Consider the following 21,459-nt stretch of genomic DNA (forward strand, 5'->3'; position numbering starts at 1 on the left):
CCCCCCCCCCCCCCCCCCCCCCCCGGCTGTTTTTGATCTCCATGATCCCTCTACCATTAACATAGACTATGCATCATAGGGTCCTAAGCCGTTATTATCAAGCAGCCCATCACAAACAAAGTGGAGGCAAATGATTCTGGCTTGGATAACAAAGCTGGAGATTACATTTCAACTTCCAGGTGACAGTTTAATTAAGGATCCTCTGGCAGGCTCAACACAACAATAGACTTCCATTTCTCCTCTAAGTGCCAATTTCCACCATCGGGCAGCTGGCAGGTGCATGGATTCATGTGGAAATCTATTTCATGCTCGTGTTTGGCTTAATAGAAATTTCGGGGCTAAATGTGGCAAAACCGCCTTATCTGTCCACATTGTCAGAAAAATTAAATAGATTTTTCACCTTCTCATCTATATTTTTAGCCAATATAAGTTACACCTGTATTTCACACGTACGTGTCATTTTGATTGAAGTCACAACATAAAACTGGGTCCAAGCCGAACTCAGCGGCACTGCAGAGGCGATTCAAGACGAACCTGCAGTCCCAAGGGAGAGACGCAAGTCAAAGGTGGAGAGCAGCACAGAGATTGGAAAACATTCATTTTAAAAACACATTTTGCAAGGAAAACAATTAGAGGCGGAAATGGGTGTGGCCTATGTCACAAGATGCAGCTCAATTCAAGATGAGCGGCATGGTGGGCATGTGTCATTTTTTTCTCTGAGGTGTGTGTTCCATTCTATACCTCCCCTGTGTATTTTTGTTTCATAACTTTACTGGGCAGGCTGCAGGGTCACTCTTATCAAAAAAACAGCAAGTGCCGAGTTGCATGTAGCCGAGGCCGTTTTTTGAATGGAGCAACTTGAGACAGGCTTAAATCTTATATTATTTTCAGTTACAGTAGCTCACAGGCACTTACTGTGTCTCTGTGTGTGAAAAGAAACCACGCCAAAATAAAAATCTTTGATTCAGCCCAACTAAACCCTCTGTACCACCACTGTAGTGTTTTGGTGTCTATAAACTGAACAGCAAACACAGAAATGTCACATTTTTAAGAACAACATGTTACATGGAGTGAGTAACTCATAAAGCCAAGTCCTGGAAATTTTTCTCCATTCAGATATGACAACATCATTGATTAAAAATCCTGTCAAATAATGAAACGATATTGTGCTACTTTCATCTTTATTTCAGATGAGGGTTGTAAAGCACCCATAATGTGCCCACGGCTGCAGATAGTTGGGCTAAAACATGGCTGCTTTCATTTCCCCTGCCCCAGATCTGATTCTTCACCAGCAGGCTGCAAGATAGAGCTCTATCCCCAGGCCTGCTCTGACTTTCTGCCGCTCTCCAGATAGCTTGTGCTGTTCCAATAGGCTCAGACGGGTTAGTTCCAGGGCTGTCAAGGCCTGGAGGACAGGCTGACACACACAAGAAAAACTAGATCAGTGGGCCCCTCGAACAAGACAAAGAAAGGCCCACTGCTCAGCACCATTTACATAAGTATGAAACTGTATGCCAGAGAAATGAATAACCTGCTATTATGATAACGACCTTTCCAGTAGCTCACAGACACCGGGGCACCTTGAGATTATACTGTGAGGCTGTGTGGATGACTTGTGACTGTGAAAAATATCATATTTAATTCAGTATTGAATAGAAATACTACTGTTTAGTGCATGTACCATAAAAAGGAACAACTGCAATATCACAAGGTGTCAGTTTGTCACTGTATAACTTTAAAATTAACAATAGATTGAAGGGCAATGTGCAGCAACTCTTTTTTTCTACATGGGTCTTAGCAAATGAGTTTCCTGTCTTTTGCTGGCATATCTGCAACTGTTATGAAAATAGTTTCTCCTTCCATGGCAATTTATAGCAATCTGTTTATTTTCCCATTTTCACTCCTTTTCTTTAGACATCAGTATTAATAGCCGGTTGAAAACATTTCAACATCCAAACTTTTATTCTGCTTGCAAGCCAATAATTTTGTTTTTCACAGTACAAGTTGTCATTAAGTATCTATGAGGACTGCAGGTTTGTTGTGTTGGACAAAATGGATAATCGCTGCCTTGCTTAAGGCATCACTTCTTTAGTCGCACGTCTTTAATTTTTGCCAGCTATTTGAAAACACCACCATTATGGAATTGTAGTGTTGGCATTAAGAAGATCATTATAATTCAGTGGACCTCCTCACAGTAAGTAGTCAGGATAAGCAGAACGGAAGTCTGTATTTTCATGTGAAATTTGTAAGAAAAAAATGTTTTGTGTGCATGACTAATTCGTTCTTCAAAGCTGTGAATTTCCAATTTTTACATCTCTATATTCAGTTTTTCACACTCTTTGCTTCATACTTTACACACACATTTCTTCGGCACCTTCACCCTTGTCCCTTTATGCATCTGCTTTGTGCCTTTTTAATGTGCATCTGTGTTTCTGCTTCTAGCTGCCTGCAAAGATCACCGCAAGGCTCTGGAGGTGTCCCAGCACTCTGAGGAGATGGGTCTGATTCTTGGGGTGTGCGCTGGAGGTCTGGTAGTCCTCATCCTTCTGCTTGGCGCAGTCATCATCATCATTAAGAAAGGGTAAACGTCTGCTGATAAGTGTAGTACAAAACATGCCTCATTATGCATCACACCACATCTCCCACATAGTTTTTCACTTTATTTTATTTTATTTTTTGGAACAGTTCAGTAATCAGTTTTTATACTTGCTGAACTTTTTAAAAGGTCATGCTTGGTTAGGGAAGATGCTGAACCAACAGCCAGAGCTGCATTGTTTTCCTTCCCTTATGGCGCACCAGCGGGACCAAACAACTCTCATCTGCGGAGCCTATCTGAGTGTGAAGTATTTAATTAGAGGCGGATGCAATTCAATTAGCCAACTAATTACGCACACCAAGCAGAGGCCTGACCCTTAAATGACATGGTAATTGGGAGGAAAAAGGTGTGCTTTTAGAGATTATTAGCCAATCATCCCACAGGTCTACAGTAGATCTTCTGCACCTCTTGCTCTGCATTTATTTAGCAGCAGCTGTAAGCCATCTTGAGTTAAACTCCCGAAAAAAGGTGAAACCTGCCTTACATAAATAAGATTTATTGAAATCTAAAGAATATGCCGTGCCAAAAGGGAAATTACTCAGGGCTCCAGCAATCATTATTAAATGGCTGACACAGCGTCCAGGCTAATATTCAATAATGTTGATTTTGAAAGTCACCACAACTCTGCACATTAGCCTGGGCTCCTCTGCTAAGCCACCATGAAGTTTGCTCTTAGAGAATTGATTGCTAAATTTGCTGTGACAGGAAGCCGCGTGGTCTAGTCCTTGAAATGTAACACTGAGACATATTCGATAGAAGGAAACACACGTTTTTCTGCCGCGCTGTGGTTTGGTCTGTCAGCACCTGCCTGGTACGTGCGCATGCGTCATGTAGCCGCCTGCACGGCCGAGCTCGTGAGGGGATGGTTCTCATTTTCACTGTAATCAATACATTCTGCCCTCAGCTGACATTGCTTTCATCTTACATCTCTTCTTTCTCTTGATTTTTTTTCTCCTTCTCCTGCACTCTTACCAGAAGGGACTACTACTCTTACTATCCGTAAGTGACTCCACCTCTTTGCTTTTCCACCGTGTTGTGATCCATCATATACATGCTTGTGCCCTGGCTGTTAACCATGAGTTGTGGAGGGAAAACAAAAAAGCAGTTGGTCTGTTTATACACCTCTTTTCTCTTTGTTTCTCTGAGTGTTTACCTCCATATTATTCCTTACTAAACACAACATTTTCTTTTTCTCCCTTTCTCTATTTCTATCTGTCTATTACAACCTCTCCTGTTTTGCAATCCCCCTTCTTCTTCCTCTTTATCCAATAATAGGAAACCAGTGAACATGAATAAGACACCCATCACCTACCGGCAGGAGAAGAGCCATATGGGGTCCATGGAGCGCAGTTTCACAGACCAGAGCACCCTACAGGAGGATGAAAGAATGGCCCTTTCCTTCATGGATGCACACACCTGCGGCACACGCAGTAAAAAAAAAAGCACTAAAACTCATACATGCAGCAAACCCACCAGCTTACCACAACTACACAGTGCAATTTCAAACTTGACACATATCATCCCTCACTTTGTAATCTTGTTGACCGTCACTCATTCACTCCATAAATATCTGAATCGGTCTGAAAGATAGTAATCATCCGGTGTGAAATAGTCTTTGGTACGAATTACCCTCGGCGATTCACTGCCTGCAGCTGATATGTAAAAATCAGTAGAATTGCACAAGTGAGGTGACATATTTGAATGAAAGGGATTTGTGATTCTTGTCATCACATTTCATCTTGATCTCCTTTCTAATATTGTCACTCTCACAGAGAGGGAAAGACAGAAATGTTTACTCTAAAGTTGGTACAGATCTTTGTCTTCTTCACTCGTCACCCTGAGACAGAGCTGCTGTCACATCTACATAAGATCTAATATGAAGAATTCTTTGCCCAGGCAAAGCTTATCAATGGGACGCGCCTGTAACATACACTGTACTGTATGTGTCGGTATCAGCATGCAAAGTGCTGCAATGTTATGTGAACACATTTGAGAAGTAACACAAGCCATACCAAACTAAACGTACAAAGTGTTACAAAACTTGTTTAATGTTGTATATCATATCATGTGTCTGTTTGTGGTGCAGGTGACGCTCGTAGTTCAGTGAATGAGGCCAGCAGCCTTCTGGGAGGCTCTCCGAGGCACCAGTGTGGACGTAAAGGCTCCCCATATCATACAGGGCAGCTCCACCCTGCCGTCCGAGTGGCTGACCTTCTCCAGCACATCAACCAGATGAAGACTGCCGAAGGCTACGGCTTTAAACAGGAATATGAGGTGAAAGGGCACTATTATACTCCTGTCTTACGCTCTGACAACATGAAATGAATTGCTGCTGGTGCACCAGCAGCCAAGTACTGTGGACAATTATATTATTCTAAAATAACTGTGGTATATAAAATATCTGCATTTACACTCCTTCACTGTAAATTTAACAGCATGATTATAATTGGTCCATTCCGTCCTACTGTAACATACAGCGAGTGAGAGAACTAGAGGCAAAAACTCAAGTTCTGCAGTGATATACATAAATCATTGTCACAGTAGGACAGTTGGTTTTCACTTTTACTTAAATTTTCATGCTGAAAATGAGAAGGTGGTCTAGTTATCTCCATGTTTATGTAACTTATTGAAAGTTTTATTTGTTTCTGTACCAAGGTTGTCAGTGATGTTAAAGCATCTCAGTTCCCATGGGAAGAGAAATGTTTCCTGCGTGGTGTCCCCCGCTTCTTGTGAAGAGTGTTTTCTATAGTGTTCTCTGTTGTATCTGTGGAAACGCAAGTGTCAGGCTGAGACTGTTGTGGCAGAAGCACCTTATAGGAGTGGAGCACTAAAGAAGTTTCATTGAAATAAAGTCAAAGACTTTTAAATATTAAGTAGCGCTGTCTGCTTTTCTCAATGATGCACAAGGTCGCCGTCTTCATTGAACTGCTGGTTATTGTGTATGAATAGGTATAGGTGCTTCATTGCCACCAATCCTCAAATTAATGATTAAACTAAAACTTTGCAGTTCATTCATTCAGCTAACCCACCAGCTTACCACAACTACACAGTGCAATTTCAAACTTGACACGTATCATCCCTCACTTTGTAATCTTCAGTTCATTCATTCAGCTAACCGTTTCATTGCATCTTAATTGGGTTAAGTTGACAGCAGAAAGCTGCTTCTTCTGAGGGTTTTGTAGGTGCTTCCATGGTAGCTGGAAGGTATCATCTCTCGAACATGTCACAGTTCTATCCTGAGGTCTCCTCTCAATCCAGTATGCCAGTATACATGTAAAACTTCTCTACCAGTTGCCAAGAGCTCACCTTTTAGTGTGGAGCTCTTTGCCCTATTGAGGCCAGCCACCGTGAGGCGGGGGCATTTTCAACATCTTGTATCCATGATCTCATTCTTTCAGTTTATGCTCAGAGCTCGTTGCTGCAGGGGAGGTTGTAGCAAAGACAAAAGACAAAGTTGTGCTTTGTGGGTTAGCTCCCTCTTCACCATAAGGTCCAGCACAATGGCTGCACTGATGTACTTCCATGCCCGGTTAGAGTTGGCACTCTTAGCACAGCAGAGAAAGCTGGCATGTTAAAAAGGCTGCTGGTGTAGTACTTAAAGAAGCAAAAGCATTGTTTTAGTTAAAGCAACACTACATGGTGCCCCGGGGAGGAAGGCAGGTCAGCACCCAGGCTTTCCTCAGCAGGAGTGGTTGACCTTAATTGGCAACATCGTTAGGAGGCAGAAAGACTATTTGAGGAATTTCTAAACCTTATAGACAAACTCCCTCAGTTGCAGGCTTTGCTGGAAGATTCTGAGAGTGTCTAAGCTTGTATATTCGGTAGAGGAGGGTATACTAGTGAGAAATGCCTATGGTGGAAAAGACTGATGTCAAGCTGCGCATACAAAAAAACTGCAGATTCTGTGCTCCTGACAACAGAAACTTGGACCACATAAATAACTGACATGTTACTAAAAACTGCCAATCCATTGCTAAAATTGATTTCCAGTGTAGGCACAATAAAGAACATCCACAATACCACCAAGTCATAGACATAGTCCACAGATGATAGACACCCAATGCTGCGGACAGTCCACAGAGTGAGTGTGGAGTGCTGCAAGCCTATAAATGGTCCGTACTTGCTTCTATAATTCATTCATGCATTGGATTCTGGCAAGGATACATCTTCACCTCTCACCAATTTGTGATACTACTGGACACATGTCAAGACACAACCAAGGGAGTCAGGGTGAGCGTTTTGATGCCATCGTTGTTGTCCCACTCAGATGAGGTTGTGATGAAGTTCCTAAAAACTGAGTCGTTCAGATATCTTTATTGGCTGTTAGTCAGTAGTAAGATGGATCATGTGCAATAACTACATGTTGTGAGTAACTGCTAACTTAGTGAGGCCAACTGGAGTGGTTCTTTTGAGAGTTGTGTGGGAGACCATCAATCCTCCTCTGACATCATCCATGCGCCCTCTGAAAGTAATTAGCGGGTTAAAAAAGGCATTAGGATTACACTGTTGCTGTGCGTATGAATAAATCATCCTCATTTGGGCCCAAAGAAGACCTCTGTAATGATGGCAGGCATGATGAGGTTAAGCGTCTCTGGAGGTGCTCTAGCTAGTGAGTCCCCTGTCCACTGCTAACAGATTTTAGGGTAGGAAAGGGGAGGCTGGAAGGTTTGAGTGGGAAGGGAAGAAAGATGAAAAGGTACAGAGGGAGGAATGTGAGAAAAGCGAGCTCTTGGCTCCCTTGCCCTGTAACATCCAAATAGCCTACCCCCAGTAGCAATGATAGTATTTACCTCCCTCTGCAATATATGGTGCAACATAAATGCACTATAATCCATGAAGGTAACAATCAGACTGCAGTACACAGGACAATTCTCTTAACCTTGGGTACCACTAGATGTTGTTTAGGGGGACATCAAAGATGTGGTCAGGTCAGGAGTTAGGGTCGTCACACAGGTCTGATGGTCTGAGGTCTAATGATGCTCCATGATGACCCTGCTGATGTTCAGATCCTGGAATGTCCATATCAGATGTCATGTCATATAATGGGTGATCAGTTTTAGTGGTTCTGCATTCCTTGGGAAGGGAATTACCACTAATTCATACATGCTATGATTGGCCAGGTCGTTGTCCAGGGACTTACCAGAAATCTTTCAGAATCTGCTTGCACCACCACAGTTGTTTGTTGTAAATCACTTGAGTGTGCTTGACAGATCAATGCTTGTTTAGTTTCTTTTTGCGCCAATGCACCGTGGGGTTTTACTCCTGAATTGAACCGTAAGTACAGACATGTTTGTTTTGCAGAGCATTGCTTACAACCCTTCTGCTGTTGCTGTTGTGGCTGCTATCTCTAGTTGTATGTTTCAGGGCATATCATGAAGGGACTTCTGAACACCTCTCCCCAGTGGAAAGATTGTGGCGGGGAGTTGAGATCACACCCTGGGGTAAAGTCCATTCCTGTCACCAACGGCCCACAGCATTCATGAAAAAGAGAAAACATCTTTTGTCTCTGGTTCATGGTTTTCCCCTCTGGAACTCTGCTTGTAGACTCATTAAACTGTCCCTCACGGCAAAACAAACTCCACTCAAAAAATCAATACACACCTCTTTGGGTTTTTTCTGTCTGTACTAGAGTATGTATTTTGATGGAGTGTCTCTCACCATTATGACGGAAAATGATGAGGAGTATCATATTACACTCCCCTGGCAGGTATAGGTTTTTATTTCCCAGAAGAATACCTATATTCTATGGGAAACATTGATCAAGAATTTACAGTGAGTAGTAAAGGGGCTGAGATGTGTGGCAGCTGCTGTCACTGCAGTCATATTCCCACTGCAGAAACTTACGAGTAAACAACAGCAGAGCTTTGCTAGAGATCTCAAAACTTTCATTATAACATTTTGCACCTTGAGGCTGAGGTTAGCAACGATGATGGACTCATTGATTCAAAGTTAATTTGTAGCATGGCCTACTGAATAACTGCACAAAAATAACAGCTTCATCAGGCCACCTTATTGGTAGCATGAATTAGGCTTGTTTATAATACTATTTTGACCTGCCCCAAATAGCCGCCTACTTCCTTTACTGGCCTGGTGTGGGAACACATTTTGACAAATAAACGCCTGCCTCAATTAAATGCCTGGTCTGGTTTTTATATAAGTTCTTTGGATGTATAAAACCTCTAAAACCCCGCGGGGTTGCCCACTTTAGCTGCTTCTAAGCTGCTTAGATCGTTAATACAAATAGGCTATTAATTTTTAAACGAATGATCAATATGTCAATATGGACATGCTGAACATCGTTAGATTGGTTAGATTCTCCACAATACCACTGTTAAATTCATTTAACGGAAACAACAAGACCCAAAGTCTAATTCTTCAAGATTTACCGGTGTAACCTACATGGCTACAAGAGAAGAAAAGGGGGGGGGGAAGTGCTGACTCATGTTACATTTGAAGCGCTCCTTAAGTCCGCTCGTTAAGTCTGAATGTGTCTGTTCCTTGATTATTTATATTCCTTTAGTCTGTAAGGGTCCACCAATCAAAAGAATCAAATCAGCTTTTCAAAAAAATTTATCCAAGTTGTGAATCCTGTCATGTGAAGTCCATTGCTCTCTGTCTGCACACTTCTCTCATCCTGCACCATGTTGTTGTTTTCGTTAGGTTGCACATGAAAGCACATAAGCCGTCTGTCGGAGCTAGATTAAATGAATGACGTGTATTTGATATTATTTGATCATTTTTACACAAGTATTATTCTGTTTGAAATAAATAAACTGTTTCATAGTAGTTTCAGTTTTGTGCAAAAAGAATTAAAGGCCTGTCCCATATGGACACCTGTCCCAAATAAAGGCAGGGTCAATTCAGTGATTTTAGCAAATACCAAACTTAGAGTTTTACGGTATGCTCATTTTCTGGTTCATAATTTTATTTTGGGGTTGTACCAGAATAGACATGATTTCTATGGGGGTGGGGGTGATGAGAGGCAGTGGGTTGACGTTGAGTCTCTGTGTGTGCTGCAGCTCAGTGTGTTTCTCCACCAGTGTTTTTGAGGGCGTGCCTGACTAGCTTCTAAGCGACCCATGTTACATAGTGACGCAGATATGTTGAGGAAGTGTAGGCCGGACTACAAACAAGCTGTTTTCAGGCAGTTCAGGGGCAGTGTTTTCTGTGGGAGATGGAAACTCTCTTTGGTGTGGGCTTTTTCACTTTGCAAACCTATTGCATGCACAAAAAGATACATAACACAATAAAGGAAAGGGAAAAAGCTTAAGCTTTAAGTTCTGTGTATCACGTCTCAGACATCTCTGATTGGATTTTGTGTGGTGGAATTATGATAATGAGAAATTATGGGGGTGAAAAATGAAAGGTCAAAGTGAGGACAAAACAGTTACTGAGTAATCCTGAAAGGAGAAGGACAGCATGTCTATGCTTGCCCTGTTAGCCCTGTTATTGAGGGGAAACAAATGAATGTGCTATCAACATCCCACTAGCACATAATGAAAACTAGTGGGATAATGATAGCACATCAAGGTGTTAAAATTAAATAAGTTTAAAAGTGCAATAACACTTGACTGTGCCATCTCATTTTACTCTTATATGATCCTCTTAACCAACCCACCCCACTGATCCCTGCCAATGAGGATTTCTAATCAATCTTCCACAGGTCTGTGTTGTTCCCCTTCTCTCCCCTTCAATATACTGCCACTCTCACACAGTTTTTCCTCTTCCTGCTTCTCTCTCTTCTCTGGAGGGCTGAGCCAAGGAGAGGTGGGGGCTGAGAAACAAAGAGAGCCCAGAGGTCTAGTGTCAAAAATATAAGGGAGGGAAGAAGAACAAGAAGGGGAGAGGTGGACAGGGAGAGAAGTGATGAAGAGAGGTAGAACGAGGTAAAGAGAACGAGGGATTCAGAGAGAGAGTCAGACCCCGAGAGAAAGCGCATGGAAAGAAGAGAGAAAAGTGAGGAGGAGGGTGTAATCCCAGGCAGGATTTGGCTGGTTCTTGGCTCTCTGTTGGGAGAACTGCATTGTAATCCCCTGCTCAGCATGCACACTTGGGCAGAGTTTCACCAAATTCCCTGTAGTGGCTGAAAACCACAGGGGGTAGACTGGTATAGATGCGTGTGCGTTTTTGTTTGTGGATCTGAAGGGGATGTTTGCGGGCTTAATTTGGCCTGAAGGTGGATGCATATAAGTGGCTTATGACGGCATGTGAGAGGGAGTGCTCACCAGTGCATCCATTCAGACAGGTGGATGATAGGGAGTGAGGAGACGTGTTGTTGAGTATGATGTGTTATAATACGACTGAGAAGCCTTCCACCAAGCAGGTGGTAGACAGTAATTCAGCCTTCACTCTAATTACCAGTCATCTTTAGTTTGGAAACATTGTACACATCAACAATATTTTTTTTCCCTGCAACAATTTATGCTTCACATGAGAGGCTAGTATGCAGTTTACAATGACAGTGTGACAGTTACTACTGGGATTCCTTCGAATTTTCAAATAATGTTTCCTTGATTTCAGACTACGATAGACAAAAGCAGGCTTCTGATTTCTAGCCAGCCACCATTGATTTTGCTGGCTGAAATTACAACTGTCATTTGTAGATTTTATCAGCTATGGCTAGCTTGCTAATAAAGCTAACATTAGCTGCAGGAGTTGGTTGAAAACATCATCTTCAGCTGACCTTTTTATTTTTCCAGCTGACTCATGTTAAAACTAAAACCCAGTAAAAGTAGCCTTAGTAGTAGTCTAATATGCGTGTGATGGCTACATTGGTTAAAAGACTGAGGCTAAAGGTATATGTCCCAGAAAAAAGTCAGTACTTTCATGATCAATTGATGATGCATGTAAAGACAAAGAATAAAGAAACAGCATCTTCTTGTACTGCAGTGTAGAGCTGGTCCTAGTGTAAATACAATAAGGAAAAATGCAACATCTTATTTTGTTCTGACACAGGGCTCTCATATTTTATCAAAAGTTTGGAGTGACATAACTCGTGTTAGAGGAGGAGCCACTCAGATATTTGCAGCAGCAGCCCCTCGGCCCCAGCCAATTCTCATCAAATCAAAATTTTACTAGGAGTTAAATTTTACCTATAGTTCATAATTAACTCGAGCAAAAGTATAACAATAGGTAAATCTGATAAAAGAGTTTATATATATACTTATATATATTTCAAAAATACAAATGTACCAAACTAAAAAGAAATTTGGCTCCAAACGAGCCCACTGAACAGCAGTGCTGTACACATAGGCCTATAGTGGGATAGCAGAACTTGCCCTGAGCATTTTTGTGTGCCAAGTTGTGTGTGAGTAGGCTACACATTTCGGCTTATGAATGGTGTTTTGTGTTGTAATTGTTTGTTGCACATTTTAATGCCTTGATGACTGAGGTAGGGGGCTCCCAATTAAAGCATTGTGGCTCAAGACCAGCCATTTTCACCATCATGATGGATAATAGCTTTCCTTCCAGAGCCAAAATTTAGAAAAACATGTCTAGTCCTTTCTTTAGTTTCAGGTAGCCAAAGCTAAGTTCAGTGGTGGACTGTAACAAAGTACACAAGATATTTGTACTGAACTTGAGTATTTTCTTTTCATGCCACTTTCTACTTCACCACATCTCAAAGGGAAATATTGTACTTTTTACTTTATCTGACAGCTTCAGTTACTAGTTACTTTAAAAAATAAGTTTTTTACACAGAAAAGGTATGAAGAGTTAAAAAAAATAGTATGTTCTGATATAAATTAAATTACTTAACACTTTATACAGGTCCAGCTAGTAGAACTACATCAGTTAGGCTAATTGGCAGCTGTTTTGGTATTAGTCATTTTTCATGAAAAAACATTTTATGGTTCCAGCTTCACAAAAATGAAGATTTGCTGCTTTTACTTGATTATTTTAATGTATTTATAATCATTTTGAGGTTTGGACTGACAAAACAAGCATTGTGGAGGTGTCACTTAGGGAACTGTGACAGCATTTCTCACTATTTTCAGAATTTATTACAATCGATTAATGGAGAAAATAATCATTAATTTCAGTCAGATACAAAATAGTTCAACCTCAACCAACTACATTAATGCATGAGGAATAATAATCTAATGATATAATATATAATAGTACATGCACATGCGCATCCATGTTGCCTGGAAACGAACCTGCTTGCGGCGGGATCACGGAGTTTACCCGGAAACAACACATTTTAATTTCTGATCGACTAAAGGGCTCTGGCATTTAGTAGGCTACAGGGAAAGCTATGAACTCGGCACAAAATGATCGTCCATTAATTGAATATAGCGGGACAACTTAGAGGACGTTATATCTTAACTTAGCGTGAGAAATACAAGGTGTGGCGTGTGAAGTGTGAACCGGCTGAAATGCGTGTGTCTCACGGTGAATATGTGAGACTATGTGAGCCCTAACATAACCCTGTGTGGCTGCTTAGCTTACATACTTGAGCGAATAGTTTTCACTTTTAATGTTACAAGAGAAAAGGCTTTTAAGATGACGAAAGAGTTGAGAAAATTAATGCTATCTCGGAGAGTGTTGGTTGAGGTTGCTAGAGTGTGAACTTCTCCAAATCCAGAAACACCAGGACGGAGCTGCTAATGTTAGCCTAAACTCTGATAGCATTCATGACCAGCATCCACTACTTAAAGGTAGTGAGCTGGACATGCTAACAATCGCAACTTAAGTTAAGCAGTCAAACACCCTGTTTCATTTATTATTCACAAATGTTGTTTTGGGAAGGATTAAAGAAATACACCACCCTCCAAACACTTTAAATAATGAGGATTTTGTGCTTCACCAGCGATTATGATTGGATAATCGCTGTTTGGTATTTGGGAGTTATGTAACTACCATTACCTCCATGAGCCTATGCTGTGATAATTAATTCTGGGATTATTTTGATTGAATTTATAAATCTATTGATACTCTCTTTTATGTATAAATTATAAATACACCATTGTGTACACAGAATTTGAACCCAGACAAAATATAGCCACTGGGTTTAAATCTTGACTATAAACCCATGGCTTTGAGGGCTTTAACAAGAATAGGTTTAACTTGTGGTCCACGAATCAAAGGGGCTCTGTGATCAAACAAGGACTAAGTGATGCTCTTAGCACTGTTTTGTTAAATTACATATCATGCATAAACCACCAAACTTTATAAGAAAAGATTTGTTAAAGCTTTGATTAGTATTTATCTAATATATTTGAATGGTTAATAAAGACAGGGTGTTTTCCTCTCTTTATCTCTTTAGAGCTTCTTTGATGGCTGGGACTGCACAAAGAAGAAGGACAAAACCAAAGGGAGGCATGACACCTTGTTGGGATGTAAGTCATCAGAACCCATTTTATCCTGTGTTAAAAAAAATAGACAATATTGTGGAAACTTTGTATTTCAGCATTTCATTGCTCTTCTATTGTTATCTGCTTCAGATGACCGCCACAGAGTCAAGCTCCACCCACTCCTGGGAGACCCAAACTCAGACTACATTAACGCTAACTACATTGATGTAAGTCTAATCCTTTTTTTCTGACTCTGTTCAACATGGGATACAAATAGTAACTCTCTCACTCACACCCTGCAAAGCCACAGTTCATCTCTCTCATTCCTGTAAGCTCACCAGTCTGCTGGCCCCCTTTTTACCTAGAGGCTTTTATCCAATCAAACACTCTTCCTATTGGTGTTTTGCCAGATGCCATGTTTGTCAATTGATGCACCGGATCCCTGACCCAGACTTACTATGCTATCACTTTTATTAAAACAGAGTGGAATAAATGCATTTAATGCCTCGCAGAGGAGATGAACCTTTCTCTAAGATGCCACAAATCCCCCTAAATTAAATAGACATGATTGATGTTATTCAATCTCTGGATGGGCTGGGAGGAGATGATCCTTTCCACTGTTCACCTTAACTGTTCACCACACATGCAGTGCCACAGTAACATTTTCACTGATCATAATAAAATACATGTATATGTTGCTAATGTGTCTCACACAGTCTCATTCATATGTGTTCCCATTCATAAAAACTAGAGGAGGCTGTGTTCATTCAGACAGCAGGAGTGCACGTTTAGATGGCAGCATCAATCAACCGAGATAAACAAACATTTTACTAGCAGATATACTGTAGATAGAAACTTGTATTTTGGCTCCCTTGTGAATTTGCTGACACAGTCCTCAGTTGTTGCTATTTATTTGACTTATGTCAAGGGAAGTCTGGCTGATCTGATATGTTTTCTTTATCTCACAAGATTTTTTCTTTTGCACCCCTCTCATTGGGACTACTGTAAAGTAAATATGGCACTCTGTAAGAAGTTGAGACAAGCTGATGTACTGCTGTTCGTGTTTGAGGCTGATAAGAGGTTGAAAGACCCTGTCTCTGTCAGAATCTTTATGAAGAATATATTTGAAAAATATATTTTTTTCGCTGAGAGAAAATTACAAGCAAAACTGACTTGATTTTGGGTGAATTCCTCCTTTAGGCCAAATTGTGTCATCAAAAAAATGCTTGACATACAGGCGCTTTTTTCCTCTCTTTTATTTCTCTGTAGAGAATGGTCAGTGGTGAGTTGCTTTTAGAGAGTTCATTACAATGAGGGGGCATTAAAAACCTGGCCTGCTGTTAGGACTGTAGTTAATGTGAGGGTCTCCATTAGCGTTTAGGGCACAGAGGTGCAGGCATTAGAGGGAAAACACCACTCAGAAGCCACTTCAGTGTCAGAGTCAGTGATATTACTCCCTGACGAGGCCGACCCGGCAAGATGAACAGCACCTATTTATCCACAGCAAAGCATACTTTGCTATTTTAGCCTGCGATTATTTCACCAGAGGTTAAATGGAAAAGTTTTCCTCCCTTTGAAACATCACTGTGCTTTCTAAAACAGAGGTGAGAAAGTGAACGCTCTCTGTTTCCTCTTTCTTTCTTTCTTCCTCTTTCGTCATTTAATTGCCGAGTCTTTTGCTTGGCTGTGTGTGTTGCTTGAAGAAGGGCAGAACTTTGCATATGTTTGACAGCTTCCTGCACCTATTGCAAATCTAGATCAGTCCAGTGCGCCATGGCTGTTGCTGATTTACATTTCGTCTGCTTCTTAAAAATAACAAGGTCTTACTGACAGGTGTAGCAATGGCTCACGGTCAAAAACACACACACACTCATAGACACACACACACATATATTGTCATATTGTTGATCAGTTTCATCTGAATGCTCCCAATGGAAAAAAATATCACTTACCTGAAAGGCCCTGAAAATTACCTTCTTACTATAAGTGATAGGGGCCCTACTGTACATGAACACATTTTTATTTTATTTATTTTTTTTTTTACAGTTTAGAAGAAAGATTTCTGCATACATTTTTTAACATGCTTTTCTCATTAGTTTGCAAGTGAGTGGGGCTCAGTTGGAAAAAGATAATGTCACATATTCCAGTGCACCGTTCAAAGTTTAGCAACACATAAAAAATATAATAAATAAATCAGCATGTGATAACCGTTGGTGTGTTGTCTGTTTATGTTGTCAGGTTATTATCAGTCAGATCTGATCAATTCTGTGCCCACACAGTCTTGATCAAGCATAAATGATACCCAATGATTTCCCCATTAACTTTGATTATTGCTTAGATGATCATGAAAATGTAATATTATTGAGAAATACAGGAGTGAAGAGTAACTACTAGCATTATATTGTTGGTCTTTTTTAAAAGAGGTTTGTCACAGGCACATTTGTTAAATGAGCCCTGGTTACATAGGGTGTCATTCCTATGCTGTTGCAATGCAACATGCAATGATATCAGCAAAGACTATTGCCATATTTTCAAAACAGTTAGCTAGCCTCATTTTCCAATGAGCAACATAACATATGTGTGAGACATGGATTCTTTTCTGCTTTCTTAAAATATAAAATCCCTAAGGCAATTTAACAGTAAAGAAAACAAGTCACTTTCATTTGAAAAAAGGAACTAATGGATAAGAGTAAATGAGAAAACGATGGTCGTAATTTATCACCTAAAAATGAGTGCTCTAACACATAAAGCCCAGTCCTGCTGTACTTCCATAAACACACAAACACACACACACACACACACACCCTCTCGGCCTGTCTGTAACCATAACTCCTACTTACCAAAAACTTCTTTCATTAACTAGCCTATATGTCTTCTTTTTCTACTCCCCTCCCCACTTCCTCGACCTTGGACCCCTGTAGATTCGGATTAACAGGGAAGTAAGTACTTCACTGCTCATTCTTCTGCCTGCCATCGCTCTATTTTTGCTCTTTTTCCCCTCTCCTCACTTCCCTCTTCTTTTTCCACTATCCTCTATCCACAAATGCTCAAAGGTCAGTGTGTTTCAGGTTTCTGCACATTTGACAAAAATAAACAAAAACCCATACCCTTTTAGTTAATGCTTTAAAATGAACACAAGGAGATGTGTCCTGTCTGGATAGTGGACCTTGCTGTCTTTGTTAGTTCTCATAAGTGGCCAAGATTCAGGAAGTTTAGTTGCTATGGCGACCGTTTGAAGTGGAGGAGGGGTAGCGTTCATGCTGACGGTGTATGGCTAGGGCCAGAGGAATTGTGGATAGCAGGCCACACAGAACTGGTCATCCATCTCCATTTCAAACATGTCCCCATTTATCTGACTGGATGCAATTCAGCTTAGCAGTCCATCAGCAATAACATATCTGGAAGATGCCCCCCTGCAAAAAGACAAAATCTGTTATCAACATGGATGGCCCCATCATACTGATTTGAGGAGAGCTGGTGGGCTGGTATTTAGATTATTCCTGACCTTCTCCACTCCATAGAGGCATGTAAGGTAATTGGGACATCAATTATCCTTCCAGCTGCTCCACTCAAAATAACAACACACAGTGAACCACGACATCCATGTGGTTTTCTAGGTTGTTTTTCGTGGACAGGTGACTCCTTTACCTTGAAAGGTTAGACAAGCAGGACTTCCTTTGAACGGTTTGCTCGTCCTTAAAGTGTTCATGTCCCCCAGGGGGTCTATTGTCGTGTTTGTTCCCCTCAAGGCTGCAGAGGTGACATCTCATGACTCATTCATATTCACCCCATACTCGCCATATGAAAATGTCTGTCATCTGTATCAAAGACTGTCTCAACCTTTGATATAAAGGGTCTCAGAATACTTAACTGTACATGTGAGATTTTGCCGTAACAACCGTTTATGTTGGTGGTGATATCCTGCATTTATGTGAAACTTGTGTAAGATATTCTTCCACTCATTTGACAATGGTGGAAAAATTCAAAAAAAATTCTAGAAGAAAGTAACATTTTGGTTTGTGAATTCATCATCCCAGATATAGTACATATTGCATCTTCAATGAAAATTGATTTGTTTTTATGGGACAGCACTCTGTCAAACTGTCACAGGGATTCAGTCATTGTTCAGTCAGCTAGTCTGTCTCGCTATAGGAATCACTTTTTCAGAGATTTATCAGCAGTTTGTCAAGATGCACTATTTGCCATGTGTTGCCTCGACTGCTCCAAACTCTCTGTGGAGTCTCTGAGGGCAATGAGGTGGTCTGGAGTCAGCAATAGGTCAGATATCGCTGGAAAATTATACAGGAAATGCGATTCACAGTTGCATGTAGTGGGTCAGTAGGAGGGCAGAATGCAGAGAAGAAGGGGAGGAAAAGGGTGAGACATAGAGGCACCCTTCCATACAGCTGTGCCTGAGGCGCAGATGGCTTACTCAGCATGTCATCCCTCTTCTCTCTTTCAGGGCTACCATCGATCCAACCACTTCATCGCCACTCAGGGTGAGTATCCCAGCAAGGCTAAAGTGTGTGTTTATGTGTATGTGCATGCAGGACCTTTTGTTGCGGTGTAATAAATTGAAGATGATAAAGCCAATGAGCCTACTCATGCCCTGTCCCTTGCCAAAACTATCTCTGGAAAATCCTAAAGGTGATGTAGTGTGAGTACCAGCCCGTGAAGGCTGTGTTGGTGATGTTACTGAATTAATCATTAGATGAGGTGAATAATTAAGCACATTAATTATAGCTTCTCAATCTCTGTGACATGTGGAGCGGTATGTTCATTGCTGGAGAGAAGCCGTTAGTTCACCCACTGTTGATCAAACACAAAGTCTCTTCTGATGGACAGTCGGACTCTGCGTGTGTGTGAGTGTTAGAAATTTCCTTCCGCTGTTCCTAAACCCCAAGGAGTGTCAGTTTCCAGGGAGCTCCCATCACAAAGTCACTCAAGGTCTGCTCATCTGCTTATCTTGCACCAGCACCTCTTCTTCCCCCTTTTAGAGAGACGGAGAGATAAAACTTGCAAGAAAGACAAAAAAAAAAAGAAGGTGCCAGCAGAGATTTTGTCTCTCTGAGCGTTTCTTTCCTACGTGAGCCTTGTTTTAAAGTTGTATGTCGCTTCCTAAAACTTCTCCCCCTCAGAGTGACTTATGGTCCTTTGGGCTTTCATCATCAGCTGTTGCTGTTGTTTTGTCACCCGTCGCCCCTTTCCTTTCTGCCTTGAATTTCCAATAACTTTATTGACGGCATAATCTTCAGAGATCAGAACCCTGCCATCTGAGGAAGTACACTTAGGCCGCAATAATACGAGATTTCACAACAGCAAGAAGTCCCTTGTTGACAGGGCAGGCTTTGATGCTGCTGTTTTTGTCTCTTTGTCGTTTGCTCCCTCTTTCTACTAGGACCCAAGCAGGAGACTCTGTATGATTTTTGGAGGATGGTGTGGCAGGAAAATTGTTTCAGCATCGTCATGATCACCAAACTGGTGGAGGTTGGCAGGGTAAGTGATGTTCATTCCCCCATTCTACCCTACCTGGATGTCACCACCCAGTGCTCACATCCCTAAATTCACCATCAGGGAACATTTTGGTGTCTACATGAAAATCTTTTATGTGTTTGATAAGTATAGATCTCACAGGACCTTGCTGTGCATGCAAACTGCAGCTTAAAAGCTCTACTTTGATGCCCTGCATTAAATGTGAAACCACAATTCACAAGCTGCTTTTATGGTAGAAAGTTAATAGAATAGTTCAGCATTTTGGGGCCATATGCTTATTCGCTTTTTTGCTTAAAATTAGATAAGATCGATACCACACTCATGTGTGTTTCACATCTATGAAGCTACAGCCAGCAATGGGTTAGCTTAGCAGTTAGCTCTGTGCAAAGGTAGCTACCAGCACACTTTGTGAGATCTAACATGTTGATTAGTGAGGTTTAGAGGTGCTGGTTGGTGGATATTGTTAGCTTTGGACAGAACTGGTCTAGCTGTTTCCCATAGATTCCTAACTTAAGCTAACTAGCAGCTGGTTGTAGCTTCAAATTTACAGTACGAGAGTGGTATCAAACTCTCAGCAAGAAAATGAATGAGCATATTTCCCAAACTGTGAAACTATTCCTCTAACTTCCTTGCCGTCATTGTATTTCCCATGCATGGCTGCACTGGTTCAATGGCTATACTGTAGTGCTGTTATTTTCCACCTCACATAAATACCTATAGTATATGAATTCTGCTCTAAGCACCCCATCCTTTTCAGCCTAGGCAAGAGAAACATATTACCTCAGTGGATGGTTCAAATGACACCATTTTTCTCGCAGTAGCCCTACATCCAAGTTGGTTCTCCATCCTAACAATTCTGCGAACAGTCAACAAATGAGGACTGGTCTGTGTGCCCGGATCCAAATAACACATCCTTTAAATAAAAAAAATTACCTCCTTTGTGCCTTGTGTTGGTGAAAAAGATTACTGCCCTCCTGTTCATTATGCTTCCCACCATTATGTCATTATTGTGCCTTTCTTTTCTTTGCCCTCCGAGATGAAATATCTGTAGAGGAACAGGTTGTTTTTGTTCTTTCACAGCATTTGAAGTGTAACCTCTGTATGTTTAAGTTATTGGAATAAGTTAAACATACAACAACAATATTCCTCTGTTCTAGTTAGACCAATAAATGAGGTACCTAATCTTATAATCAGTTATTTATATTATACACTGCTCAAAAAAATAAAGGGAACACTAAAATAACACATCCTAGATCTGAATGAATGAAATAATCTATTAAATCACACAAAAATTATCAATGGAAATCAAATCTATCAACCCATGGAGGTCTGGATTTGGAGTCACACTCAAAATCAAAGTGGAAAACCACACTACAGGCCGATCCAACTTTGATGTAATGTCCTCAAAACAAGTCAAAATGAGGCTCAGTGTGTGTGGCCTCCACGTGCCTGTATGACCTCCTTACAACGTCTGGGCATGCTCCTGATGAGGTGGCGGATGGTCCCCTAAGGGATCTCCTCCCAGACCTGGACTAAAGCCAACTCCTGGACAGTCTGTGGTGCAACGTGGCGTTGGTGGATGGAGCGAGACATGATGTCCCAGATGTGCTCAATTGGATTCAGGTGTGGGGAACGGGCGGGCCAGTCCATAGCATCAATGCCTTCCTCTTGCAGGAACTTCTGACACACTCCAGCCACATGAGGTCTAGCATTGTCTTGCATTAGGAGGAACCCAGGGCCAACCGCACCAGCATATGGTCTCACAAGGGGTCTGAGGATCTCATCTCGGTACCTAATGGCAGTCAGGCTACCTCTGGCGAGCACATGGAGGGCTGTGCGGCCCCCCAAAGAAATGCCACCCCACACCATTACTGACCCACTGCCAAACCGGTCATGCTGGAGGATGTTGCAGGCAGCAGAACGTTCTCCATGGCGTCTCCAGACTCTGTCACGTCTGTCACATGTGCTCAGTGTGAATCTGCTTTCATCTGTGAAGAGCACAGGGCGCCAGTGGCAAATTTGCCAATCTTGGTGTTCTCTGGCAAATGCCAAACGTCCTGCACAGTGTTGGGCTGT

General features: G+C 41.4%; 1 protein-coding gene across 5 annotated transcripts in view; it reads left to right on the forward strand.

Annotated features, from left to right (window-relative positions):
- The window catches only part of ptprub (protein tyrosine phosphatase receptor type Ub), a 165,972-nt gene that overhangs the window by 130,552 nt on the left and 13,961 nt on the right, over window positions 1-21,459 (forward strand). For 4 of the 5 annotated variants that reach the window (XM_046044278.1, XM_046044282.1, XM_046044281.1 and 1 more), the window contains 8 exons: window positions 2,443-2,581; window positions 3,572-3,595; window positions 3,872-4,026; window positions 4,683-4,870; window positions 13,863-13,935; window positions 14,041-14,117; window positions 18,353-18,389; window positions 19,289-19,386. In XM_046044278.1, coding sequence (XP_045900234.1) covers window positions 2,443-2,581; window positions 3,572-3,595; window positions 3,872-4,026; window positions 4,683-4,870; window positions 13,863-13,935; window positions 14,041-14,117; window positions 18,353-18,389; window positions 19,289-19,386 — 791 coding nt within the window. The remainder of the gene's footprint in view (window positions 1-2,442; window positions 2,582-3,571; window positions 3,596-3,871; window positions 4,027-4,682; window positions 4,871-13,862; window positions 13,936-14,040; window positions 14,118-18,352; window positions 18,390-19,288; window positions 19,387-21,459) is intronic. The other variant, XM_046044279.1, reaches the window with a different exon arrangement.

Source organism: Micropterus dolomieu, linkage group LG03 (assembly GCF_021292245.1).
Source record: "Micropterus dolomieu isolate WLL.071019.BEF.003 ecotype Adirondacks linkage group LG03, ASM2129224v1, whole genome shotgun sequence".
NCBI classification, from domain to species: domain Eukaryota; kingdom Metazoa; phylum Chordata; class Actinopteri; order Centrarchiformes; family Centrarchidae; genus Micropterus; species Micropterus dolomieu.